We start from the raw sequence: 13,648 nt of genomic DNA on the forward strand, positions 1-13,648 counted from the left end.
TTATTCAAAGTATCTCAAGGTAGGATAGCATTTATTAATGTATTTTCAGAAGCAATATTCTTTTAAAAATCTATTATTACGTTATATATCAGCTCATGTACCTTTTAAGAAGAAAAGAACAACTAATTTAAGTTACTGCTTTGATAGAATTTAGGAGGATTCTGAAAGACAGAGATCACCAACTTTCAAATATATGAACATTTGCTTGGAAATAGAAAAAACTGTATATTTATTTATTAATTCATTTAATTCATTAATAGAATTCTAAAAACAAATTAATTTATCTGTTCTTAATCTCAATAAGTAATATTATCTGATGTGTGGCGTTAGATTTTTCTCCAAAATGCATACTATACTTTTGTTTCGCATTAGCCTAAATGTAACACAAGGTATCTATATCATACCTTCTAAAATCTGTTTGCTGGATCCTGCAGCCAACTCAATGGGTTGATCATCTGTAAAAATGGTACAAAGAAAAAAAGACATTTATCCTTTCAATGTGGCCTTTGCTGAAGAAATCGTATTATATACTTCAAGTACACCTTCCAGATCTTCCTAGCCAAAAGAAACCAGTAACGTTTAAGTTAAAAATTAAAGTAAATTCTCCAAAACACAAGACATTTCCAAGCATTTTTACACCTTATTTAATATAGGATAAAAAGCAGAGCAAGTGAGATGCAATGTAGTCTCAACCATGCTAAGAGGCTTGTTGTCTAATAAACAGCATACAGAAACAGGATTTCTAGGTAGTGAATTAGTCTGTGTAGGCTTCCAATTCACATTAAAGAATCAATAAGCTCCGTTGAGAAGGGACACATCTTTTTCCAGGAGCAAGGGTGTACCAGGGGAGGCTTCTGCTTTAGCCAAATCAATTTTGGAAAATTAAGCAGTTGCTTTAATGAATCACATTCAGCTGTGGTGCTCATGCTTTTGTGCGTTCGAAAGCAACGTTTTTTAATCAAATGAAAAGTATTCTAGAATCACATGTGCCCAATACCCAAGTTTAGTCAAACACTCATTTAAAAATCAAGAAGCCAAATTACAATCAGGATACTGTATATTAAGGCAAAATTAATATGACAAGAACATTAACGTCAACAATTCAGGAAAGATTTATCTGATGATATTACAAAGATTCATAGTGCTCTAAAACTACCCTATTAATATCTCAGTGTATCAGAGGTTCCCAAGTACAATTCAATGTGTTAGTTTTAACCTGCAAAGCCCCTTATGTCTTTGCCCCAGGTCGTCTCCTTCAAACAGCCTTCTCTATTCAGTCTTCTCAATTCAACAGAGATAAGGGTTTCCGCACCACATGTGAAATCTGGAGATGGTTTGTCCTCAGATGCTCAATATCAATAGCTGTCAGACTTCAGACACCGGCTTACATTCACAGTTTTGTAAGCATTTTATCAGTTTTCTAAATTATCTTATGGATATTTTGATTCTGCTATAGCAAACTACCAACAATTTTCTCTGAGTAAATAAATATTGCCAAGTAATTTTCTTTAAAAACAGAAAGATGTAGAGAGAACCATTAAACCTTCACATAACAAAGCTTCTTTTTTGTTTGCTTAGTTATAGGGAAGAAGCTCTGCATATGTAAAACTGCCCAACACTGTCCCTTCTCTAATAAATGCATTAAATTTAGTTGTCAAAATGTAATAAACAGCACAATTAGCATATTCTTCCTTCAGGGTAGAAAGATAGTACTGCTGTATATTATTATTCTCAACACAAACCCATAAAAAATTTAGCTAAGTGACAGTACATAAACTTATTGAATAAAGTCATGGAAATTAGATCCCAGGTTTAGACTATTACAGCATTCATACTGACCACAAAGCACCTGCTTTTCATAACAAGAACATGGTTTAAAGCAGAAGAAGAATTACCTTTCTCTCCTCTGCATTTATTACCTCTCTAAACTAAAATTCCCTGGTTCTTTTAAAAATGTGGTTAAAACTATCATGTATCTTAAAGAAACTAAAAACAAGTGTAATTTTAAGTACCACCTTACATATGTTTTTATGTTGAGTTGTACACCGCCCACTGGTCTATGAGGGAGATGGTCAGTTTCTAAATATGATAAATAAATACATATGGCACAGCATCATATAGCCAAATGGCAGTACATGCACATCACAATTTCTGGGGAGCAGACATATGATGCATGATGTAGATCAGGGGTGTCAAACTCACGATACATTGACCTCACATGACATATCACAACTTTTCCCCCCTTTGCTAAAACGGGAGTGGGCGTGGCCAGCGTGTGATGCATCCGGTCCGTGGGCGATGAATTTGACACCCCTGATGTAGACTTACCTTGTCTAGTAAATGAGGTAAGACCAAAGGTTACCTTACCGTTTTCTTTCAAATCATTATTATTACAGAAACAGCAGGAAATTGATTAGCTAGCCAAAGATAAGATTCAACAATTTTCAAATCATCTTTGTTACTGGAAGACTTTAGCATCTTTTCATTGTATCTATCGAAGTATCCCGTTTTGAAGACGCATAGCATATAAATGTGCAAGCCTGCGGCACATTACCACATACCCACCATGGCAATAATCGTGAGAATGTCCATGCTCATGCCCATGGGAGTGGTTATGTCCATGTCCATGCTTGGAATCGTGACTGTGGCCATGTCCTCCATGACCGTGATTGAGACCCCCATTGAACAATGAATGGCTATGTTCATGTCCTGCAAAAGAAATTTATGGATGTTATTTATCATAATACATATCAAGATTCTGGATTCGATTAAGGTTACAAAAAAGTTATATGTTAAGAATCTAGCAGAAAGAGCCAAATGACATTCTAGTGTCCATGCAAGTAGATGTTCCCCAACAGGTAACGTGCTGCACTTAAAGGGATTCCAAAATCTACATTGGAACAATTTAATTGCATTTGTGAATTTTATTTATTTGCACCGTTGTTGTACTATACCAAGCTACGTAATAGCTCTGGGGGAAAATGTAATTTTTATGTAATGAATTAATGAACCACAGCAGCTATTTTAGAAGCCCTGATCTTTCTTCCTTGCAGGAAAGGATGTTTTTAAGATGGCACTGAATATTTATGTTAAATATATATTAAAATATATATATTAAAATATATCTGCAGACCAGTGCAGTCTCCTGACCACAAAGTGCCCTTGATTAATTGAAATTAATTAATGCATTAACACAGTTTGAGTGTAATTACATTGTATCAGTAAGCTATCTTGGTTTTACTTATTATTTTTGAACCACGTTGTTTTGGACAGATACAATAGTAAACTGTGGTTTAATACGGGAGATATAGAAAGAAGGGGGAGGGTGGCTTTATTCTGAGTTTACCTATAATCCGAAGCACACCATACAGTTCAAATAAAAAAGTTTGTGTTTTTATTCACTCTGCCAACAAAAGTGCATATAGTCAAGGCTATGGTTTTCCCAGTTGCAATGTATGGCTGGGAAAGTTGGACCATAAGAAAGGCTGAGAGCCAAAGAATTGAGGACTTTGAACTATAGTGTTGGAGAAGACTTCTGCGAGTTCCTTGGACTGCAAGACGATCAAACCAGTCAGTCCTAGAGGAGATCAACCCTGACTGCTCTTTAGAAGGCCAGATCCTGAAGATGAAACTCAAATACTTTGGCCTCCTCGAGTCCCTTCGAGGAGAGGGAGCAGCTAACAAATCTAATAAATGAATAAATGAATGAATGGCCACTGAATGAGGAAGGAAGGACTCACTGGAGAAGAGTCTAATGTTGGGAAAGATTGAGGACAAAAGAAGGGGACGACAGAGAATGAGGTGGCTGGATGGAGTCACTGAAGCAGTTGGTGTGAGCTTAAATGGACTCTAGAGGATGGTAGAGGATAGGAAGGCCTGGATGGGTTGGATACGACTTCACAACTAACAACAATAATTTCTATGTTAATTACTCATTATTGCAAACTATATATATTTTTACTTTAAGCACCACAATTCTTCTGCAAAGGATTTTTCATATTTTCTATATTTCTAAGACAAATTAGTTGATCAAACAAAAAGTGCTACTTGTTCAAATGAATCATAGGGTCAATTTTAAGCTTTTATCTGTTTTGACTAAATTTATCCTGTTTTGACTAAAATTAAAGAGATGTGACTGTTTGCATGACCTTTAACACAACGGACAAAACAAAGATGTTCTGAAGCTTTGTGGGGACAAGCCAAAGATACAACAAATGGGTAACACTTCCTACCAGAATCATGGGAATGGCCGTGTCCACCATGTTGAAACACAAAGATTCCTATCAGATTTACAAGGAAGCCAAGTATGGAAACAGGAAGTAGTCTCTCATGATGCACATCAGGCGGCTCAAGTGCTCTCTGTAACAGAAAAACCAACTGTTTCAGTGAAACTCATACATAGATCTCACTAATGAGGTTTTCTCAACTTTTCATAAACATTAACCCAGTCTAATTCAGAATGTTCGTTTGCTAGAAACCAATGGTAGATTGCTAAGCATTCATAGTATAATCTCATTTAACATTGTAACTCAAATCATTCCAAGAAACAGGCTGATGGGAGATTTGAGACATGATCACCAAGTGCATAAATAATGTATGGCGTTCAAAGAAGAAAAAAGTAGGCATGATGGCCATTTAGATGGCTTTTAATTGGTACTAAAGATACCCATGATGAAAAGGTAACTAATAATTCTAGATACTGCTGGCTATATGTAAGGTTCAGAAAACATTAAGGGAACATAATAAAATGTACATATAGTGTGATCAAAAGGACTATTATTTTACATACATTTTTAAAGTCTTGAAGATTTGAGAATGCCAGATTTTCAACATTGCTATGGAAAAAATGATGGGATAATATTCCTTGAAGAATTAGGGTTGGTATGTAAGGCTACCAGCTTCCGCACAGTTACTACTAAGTAAATCTCACTGAATTTCATTTCAATTGTTTCTGCAAGATATTTTAAAATTGTCAAATCCTGAAGACATTTTGATTCATTTCCTATCCTAAACAACTAGGTAAGACCTATTTATCTATTGATCTTATACTCTGCCACAATCAAGTGATTCTCTTTTACATTATCTGGGCTGCATTTAGCAATAACTTCATCCAAGTGAACATAACTGGATTTAAAAATAAACACTCACTTGCTGTGCAAAAATGTCTTCCTGTAACAGAGGAAAATACTTTAACCATCTTCAAAACATACCTCAACCCCTTCAGAGAAAATGAAGAAAGCGGTGAAGATCAAAAATAGACCGTTTACAAAACCAGCTAATACTTCTGCTCGAACGTACCTAGGATGAAAAAAAGCACATCATTTCATTCTAGATTAATGCAAATCCACAAATAATTTCATGTCTTGCCACTATTCTGGCTAATACAGAAGATAAATACTATGTAGCTGTGTTTGATCAGTTATCCAAATAAGTAGAATATAAAGAGGCAAGGAGTGGCCTTTTATCACTATAGAGTACATAGTTAAGTCTTGAAATGCAGTACTTCAACTATTTCAGTTCTTCCTCATTCCATTTAATTTACATCTTATATTACAGCAAGGGATTGGACAAATAAAAAACCATGTTAAAAAAAAGTAGACAGGCGGACATTCAATGGCTTCACTCTTATCTCCCATATACCACCTTCAGCAGTAATGTACACTGCACACCTTTACTTTATACCAAAAGTGACAGCTATACATTTAGCATAGAGATCAACAGAAGGGAAGATCAGCGCCTAACAGTAGATCTCTTGATGGTGTGATGTAGATATCAAGGACTGCTGACATCCTACTATTGAACATCAATTATGAAGCTCATCAGTTGATCGTTATATTGAGAAAACAACTATTGGGGAGTAAAACAATGAATGGATTTTTCTGTGGGAAGATTGCATCCACAATTTATCTTTGATACTCAAACAAATTTCTGAACTCAGAATTCTTAAATGCAGAGTGTATTATGTTGTGTGCTTAAGTGTATTACTTTTTCTGCATGATTAAGGTGTTGATGACAAACCATGTAATACTGACAAGATGACTACATGGATGTGTTGAAATAATCACCGGAAGTTCAACAAAAAAAGGGAAGGGAGACTTTACTTTTAGGAAAAGAGAGAACATATATACCATATATATGTGTATGCATGTGTATGTTATGTACACACACACACACACACACAATGTATTTTCACTTAAATTTAGATATACATAAATTTACAAGTGTAGATTCTATATCACCAAAAGCTACTATCATGAGAACAAATAAGGCTTACAGATAGTCCTCAACTTACAACCACAATTGAGACTGGAATTTTCATTGTTAAGTTGATGTAGTTACAATGCAAGATGTCATGTCACTGCACCAATTTATGACAGAAATCCCAGCACTCTCTACTGTGGTTAACACAATCCAAACCATTCTGAGCTTGATCCTTCCCAGTCCCAAACTTCAGTAAGGTATGGACTGCCTCTAATTCCCCATACCCATCTGTCTCTCCCTATCATATCTATGTCCTTATGGCCTCTCTGTACCCTGATCCTTAAGAGGAAAGTTGAAGTCAATACAGGTGAAACTCGAAAAATTAGAATATTGTGCAAAAGTTCATTTATTTCAATAATGCAACTTAAAAGGTGAAACTAATATGAGATAAGACTCATTACATGCAAAGCAAGATAGTTCAAGCCGTGATTTGTCATAATTGTGATGATTATGGTGTACTGCTCATGAAAACCCCAAATCCACCATCTCAGAAAATTAGAATATTACATGCAAATAAAACAAGGATTGTACATAGAACAATATTGGACCTCTGAAAAGTATAAGCATGCGTAAGTACTCAGTACTTGGTTTAGGCCCCTTTTGCAGCAATTACTGCCTCAATGCTGTGTGGCATGGAAGCTATCAGTCTCTGGCACTGCTGAGGTGTTATGGAAGACCAGGATGCTTCAATAGCGGCCTTCAGCTCTTCTGCATTGTTCGGTCTCATGTCTCTCATCTTTCTCTTGGCAATGCCCCATAGATTCTCTATGGGGTTCAGGTCAGACAAGTTTGCTTGCCAATCAAGCACAGTAATCCCAGAGTTATTGAACCAGGTTTTGGTGCTTTTGGCAGTGTGGGCAGCTGGAAAATAAAGTCAGTATCCCCATAAAGCTTGTCTGCGGAAGGAAGCATGAAGTGCTCCAAAATCTCCTGGTAGATGGCTGTGTTGACCCTGGTCTTAATGAAGCACAGTGGTCCAAAGTCCTGTTGCTCACTGGTCCAAAGTCCTCTTTTCTGATGAGAGCAGCTTTTGTATCTCATTTGGAAACCAAGGACCCAGAGTATGGAGGAAGAATGGAGAGGCCAATCAAGCATAGTAATCCCACGGTCATTGAACCAGTTTTTGGTGCTTTTGGCAAAAGCTGCTCTCATCAGAAAAGAGGACTTTGGACCACTGAGCAACAGGACTTTGGACCACTGTGCTTCATTAAGACCAGGGTCAACGTAGTCGTCTACCAGGATATTTTGGAGCACTTCATGCTTCTTTCCGCAGACGAGCTTTATGGTGATGCTGACTTTATTTTCCAGCTGCCCACACTGCCAAAAGCACCAAAACCTGGTTCAATGACTGTGGGATTACTGTGCTTGATTGGCCAGCAAACTTGTCTGACCTGAACCCCATAGAGAATCTATGGGGCATTGCCAAGAGAAAGATGAGAGACATGAGACCGAACAATGCAGAAGAGCTGAAGGCCGCTATTGAAGCATCCTGGTCTTCCATAACACCTCAGCAGTGCCACAGACTGATAGCTTCCATGCCACGCAGCATTGAGGCAGTAATTGCTGCAAAAGGGGCCCAAACCAAGTACTGAGTACATATGCATGCTTATACTTTCCAGAGGTCTGATACTGTTCTATGTACAATCCTTGTTTTATTGATTGCATGTAATATTCTAATTTTCTGAGATGGTGGATTTGGGTTTTCATGAGCAGTACGCCATAATCATCACAATTATGACAAATCACAGTTTGTATTATCTTGCTTTGCATGTAATGAGTCTTATCTCATATTAGTTTCACCTTTTAAGTTGCATTATTGAAATAAATGAACTTTTGCACAATATTCTAATTTTTCGAGTTTCACCTGTACATGGATGAAAGGAGAAAAATTCTGTAGCCTAAAGAGAAGTGCTGTTATAACACTAGATGAAGGACAATAGCAGCTACAAAATGCATCCTGTTGCTCCCCCACAGAGTAGGAAGTGACAATCCCACACTGAAGAAAACCCACAAAGAATGGAAACCAGAAGGATTCATCTATTTGAAAGAAGATTATAGAAGTTTCAAACTTTAGGAGCTCACCAAGTGTTTTCAGAATTTAGAAAATATGCTGGCAACAGCACTAAGTAACAGCTGATTAGTTTGGCATGGTTAATTTAACTACATTAAATTAAGTACATTGTTATTACTATCAAGAAAGGAACTACTCAAGGCAAGTATTGGAGATTGGGCTCCTCTCTTGCAATAATTTATTGAAATATAGTATATTTTTCATTAGCCAAATTCCACAATAAGTATTTATAGACTGATTCCATTAACCATTCTACTACAAATCCCAGACTGTTTTAGCATGTTATAATAAAATTACATGTTCTTTTCCAATTATTGTCAACAGGTGACTGTTTCAACAAATGGCTTTTCAGAACTTGACCACTTACCCATAGGAAAAAGCATCATTAGACCTCCACTTTGAAATGACTGAAGCTGCAAGCCCAGCTAACAGAGCAGTACAATCAAAAAACATGTGAAATGAATCCGATATTAAACCTAGACTGGGAACATAAAGATTTAAAAAATCAGTTAAATACAGAAAAGTTATAGAAAGTAAAATACATTAGAACGTTTTTTTAAAAAAAATACTAATAGTTTAAAAAACAGTTAGTAATAGTGACAACGTCCCGTTGGACCTGTATTTACTTAAGTTGATATTCACCCAAATCTCTCACAACACATATACAACACACTAAAAAAATGTGCAGTCCATTCAAGACCAAGAACCAATTTAATTGAATTTATCAATAAATACAAGTTTAATTTAATTTAAAAAATAAATACCAAACAGTACCATTCCATAACTTTGTTAACAAGATCACCAATGCAAATGATGCCATACCTCACAGTTTCTTGAAAGATGAGACATGATTTGTTTGGGCTGGAACTATTATTCACAACAAATATAAACACATACATATCCTTTTGGTAGTTTTTGACTTCATTTCAAAGTGCAGCTTTGATTTTGACTTCTTACAAAAAACTATGTTATCAAGAGTTACTAACAAATCCTCAAATTTAAAGCTGGATTTAAAAAAGGAATAATACCTTTCATTGGGCTCATTACATAAACTTATCTGAGTCAAATGGAATTAATCAGAATCCATTCTGAGGCATTGACGGAATGCATTCTTAGCCAACACAAATCTGCCCCAATATCTTGCATTAGCTTTGGGGTTCTTTCCTTCCCAAATTTCCATCCATGAAGCAAAGAAGGTACCGACTGGAGGAAGAGCTTTCTTTGCCAAGGAAAATTAAATATGGAACAATCTCACCATGAATGCTTCCTCCTTCCTGACCATTTTTTCAGGTACTTTAAAGTCGATGTAGTTCAACTTTAAACCTTTCAGACACAAGTACCTTCCATCCAACAACCCAATCAAGCTAAAATCCATGCCAGAAGTCTGATATAAATACTATATAATTACAAAGTAACCTAGTTCAAATGCCCTCCAAAATTTAATAGAAATACACAATTTAAATGTCACCTTTCCCTCTCCATCAATTTAAACTTAACAATTGTTAAGCTAAACAATTGTTTAAACTTAATCCAACCTGTAATTATTTAGGTTGGATGCCCAAGAAAAAAAGAGTATTTATTATGAAGATATTACTTCATACAAAGGCTACATCTTCCATTATACTTGGGAATTCAGGAGGTGATAGGTATCATAGTACTCAGAGACAATTTTCATCTCAATTGCTTCTAGGTCTGAAGGAAGCCAAACTGCTTTAGTCATGAAACCTCACACTAGCTATGGTTGGCCAAACTGCTGAAGGTTTAAAAATATCACAGGAATAAAGACCAGTCTATTAAAAGAAAATACATATTTATTAAATTTCAACTGTATAGGTCCTAACAGTTATCCAGACCTTTCCCCAGCATTTTATACTAAGACACACCATCGTAACGGATACATGCTCAAATGTAGAAACTCATTTGCAAAATGACTATTACTCATTTATGTAATATAGTACATATACCAACCAAAAAAGCAAAATGGATGAATACTGAATGTTTTAATGTGATTTACTAGATGCTTACAGAAATAAGATCATTTTACATATGATAATTAAACTATCCATTCAATCATGTCTAATTTTCAACAATTCTACAGACCAGCTCTCTCCACATTTTCTGATTGGGTATGACTTCTTTCAAGTGTTCTATTTTACATATTTTATTTTACATATACTGTTTCCTATTTTGTGGAGTGACAATTTCTAGAAATTGCAGTAAGAGACTACATTTAGAGGGTCATGTATTGCTTATCCCTGCTTTCCCTAATATTCTTGGCATACACAAAGTGTATACAATATAGTATTACTGGACATCAGTGGTGGGTTCCGGATCCCGAGGCAACCGATATGGTGCATTGGGGACCGGCGTCCACCACATGAATGCACGCAGCACACACGCATGTGTACTTACTGTCAGCCACGCTCCAGCTGCTTGGCGGAGCATCATACATGCACTGTACGCTCCATGCGCATGCGCAGAAGCCCCAAAGAGCTCAAATACAGGTAAGGACGACGTGCGGGCTTTCCGGAGCATCATACCGGAACAGTACCCGGTGCTCCCAGCAGGCACCGGTACACCCGTACGGCGTACCAGTCGTAACCCACCACTGCTGCACACATGCCTAAATAGTGAAGCTACTCTGCCTCCTTATAGTGATAATTTAGTGACTTTTTAATTGTTTTAATTGTTAATTGTTTAATCGTTTTTTAGCTATCAGCCTACCTCCTCCTTGTATACGTCTTATATACGTCCTTGTTATATGTATGTCCTGTCCAGATTTGTATTGTATTGTATTGTACTTTGTATTTTATTTGTTTTATTGTACGCCGCCCCGAGTCCTTCGGGAGAGGGTGCGGCTTAGAAATAAATATTGATTGATTGATTGATAATTATATGATTTTGAGGGGGAGGCTCACAAAAACAGGCCTTAGCATACAATAAATTAAAAAGAGCATATGCATATGGGGAAGTGGGGATGACCGCCATTGCATTGCAAGCTGCCACCCTCTTCTACAGGTGCTGTAACATCATACATACAAAGGCGATCTTGCATCATGCCCCACAATATTAATTTTATTATTTTAACAAATTCACTGGATTCCACAGAACCCTTTGTGTCATGACTTCCCTTGAACTGTTGCTTTTGTCAGTTTGGGGATATGAAATATTAATCAGTGGAACATCCTGCCTCCAGAAGTTGTGAATGTTCCAACACTGGAAGTTTTTAAGACGTTGGATAACCATTTGTCTGAAGTGGTTTAGGGTATTCTTACCTAAGCAAGGGGTTGGACTCCAAGGTCCCTTCCAACTCTGATTTACATTACATTACATTACAGTACAGTACATTATATTTATTATATTATATTATTATAGTATAGTATAGTATTAGTATAGTATATTAGGTGATCCGATGATACATGTTTATGCAATTTTATTTTTAAACTGAACAAAAGTTGCAAAAAGATTCCTCTCTTCCCAAAAATTAGATATCGCTTCTATAGCAGCACGCAAGTCCCAGCCACTAGCAACTACAATTAATTCATGTAAAAATCAATATCTGTGAGGAAAAAAAACATAGACCTATACATTGTGAGATCTAGTTCAACAACTTAATAAACGCAGTGTAAATGGCATCACAATTAGACATTTTATGGAGTACCAGTAATTATGTTTTCTAAATAAGAGCCGTTTCTCACTGAACCTGTTTAAACACCTCAGCAGCTCTAAACCATAGCTGGACAAGTTAAAGAATAACAAATGACAATCCCTTACCAGTAATTGTTTCAATAACTCCTGTCTCTTAAAAAAAAAAAAACTGGGTCACCAACCATCATCTAAAGATGGCAGAGAAGACATGATACTGGAGGGAGACTGTAGAATTTTCCCCGGTACATTAGGACAATATGTGTGATCTGCCCAAACCTTTCTGGTTCTCACCTTGCAGCTTAAAAATAATTGGCTTCTACTAACTGGTATCTAAAAGGGGGGAAACAGTCATGATCGGGTCTCAAGTAGACCAGGAGAGGAAGCCTGAGACCACCCTTTTCTCCAAAAGCCAATGGCGCTCCTCTCCAGAGCCGGCCATCCCCTTTGGCCCCTGCCAGAGGGAGACGTGGCAACACCAGCAGCGCTGAACTTGACTTTCGAGGAAGAAGCGCCGCCCTCCCGGCTCTTTCCTCCCTCGGCCTCCCCTTTTTGTACCTGTTGCTCCAGATGCCGTACAGCAGCTCCACGAAGGCGAAGGAGAGGTTGAGGCAGAGGAAGAAGAAGAGGTTGCGCGACGTCTTGTCCGAGAGGATCGACCTGGGGACAGGGATTGGGGAGAAAGGGTCAAGCCACGAGGCCACGGAGCCGGCTTTATGCAAAGCCCGGCAAGGCCTCGCAGAGAAGCGGAAGGAGGAGAAGGTCGGACCCGTCTCCCACGCCTGATCGGCCTAACCACAGTCGTAAGCCGCACAGGCACACACAGACACCTTAGATCCGGTTTCCACGCAAAAACACGTCCTGGACACCTAATCCTCGAAACTGCTCCCACCCCCCGCTAAGCCCCTCGCCCGATCTAAGGGCCACCGGTCCCTTCTCTCCACCGCATTCCCACCCTGCAAGCTCGGACCCCCTCCTTTTGCCAGCTTAAGCTCAGCTGGGGGATGATGGGAGTTGGAGTCCACGCCAAAAGAAGGAGACAGATGCTGTCGAAGGCAACCTCACGCGGCTCCTTCTTTTCCTGGCCAGCCGGCCGATCCATTTTAGAGGAACCGAGAGATCCCCGTCCTCTCCAAACCGCCTGCCGGTAGATCCGGCTGCCCGTTTGCAAGCCCCGCAGCTGGATCCTGTTTCAACATTCAGCCCAGTTCAAGCCAGGCATCTCCCGGCCTCCAGCTGAGCACGAGGAGGAGGGTCCCCGCTGCCCCGTTTTCTCCAATTCTCTGCCGCCTGTTCACCTCCCATTCCCCGAGCGGCTACCCAGATCCCCGACACCCCGGGGTTTTTCCCGGCAGACCGGGCGATATATCTGCCCCCCACCCCAAACAACTCGCCCTTACCTGAACCATCCCGAGACCTTTCGGAGCAAATGGAGCTTGGGAGGTTTGTACTCGTCGTCCTTGATGGACAAAGGCAGCATCTTTCCCAACGGCGGAGGGGAAAACCGGGGCCTCGCCTGGCGTAAAGGGAGGGGGCCGAGAAAGCAGCGACGCCCCCAACTCTCGCTTGTCTGCCAGGCAGCCCCCGCCTGCAAGGCAAAAGCCGGCCTGCCTCTCTCTGAGCACCGACTTCCGGCAGGCAAGCGTCGGTAGTGAGCATGCGCAATAGGAG

At 38.7% G+C, this 13,648-nt stretch overlaps 1 protein-coding gene across 1 annotated transcript in view; it reads right to left on the minus strand.

The window, feature by feature from the left end:
• SLC30A7 (solute carrier family 30 member 7) overlaps nucleotides 1–13,620 on the minus strand; it is a 37,817-nt gene extending 24,197 nt beyond the window's left edge. Inside the window, exons 1-7 of the mRNA XM_081946451.1 lie at nucleotides 13,378–13,620; nucleotides 12,536–12,637; nucleotides 8,700–8,813; nucleotides 5,211–5,298; nucleotides 4,233–4,359; nucleotides 2,566–2,709; nucleotides 405–455 (exon numbers count right to left, since the gene is read on the minus strand). Coding sequence (XP_081802577.1) covers nucleotides 405–455; nucleotides 2,566–2,709; nucleotides 4,233–4,359; nucleotides 5,211–5,298; nucleotides 8,700–8,813; nucleotides 12,536–12,637; nucleotides 13,378–13,457 — 706 coding nt within the window. The 5' untranslated portion in view covers nucleotides 13,458–13,620. The remainder of the gene's footprint in view (nucleotides 1–404; nucleotides 456–2,565; nucleotides 2,710–4,232; nucleotides 4,360–5,210; nucleotides 5,299–8,699; nucleotides 8,814–12,535; nucleotides 12,638–13,377) is intronic.
• Between the last annotated feature and the right edge of the window lie 28 nt (nucleotides 13,621–13,648).

The sequence above is a fragment of the Natrix helvetica genome (assembly GCF_964273705.1).
Source record: "Natrix helvetica genome assembly, chromosome: 3".
Taxonomy (NCBI): Eukaryota; Metazoa; Chordata; class Lepidosauria; order Squamata; family Natricidae; genus Natrix; species Natrix helvetica.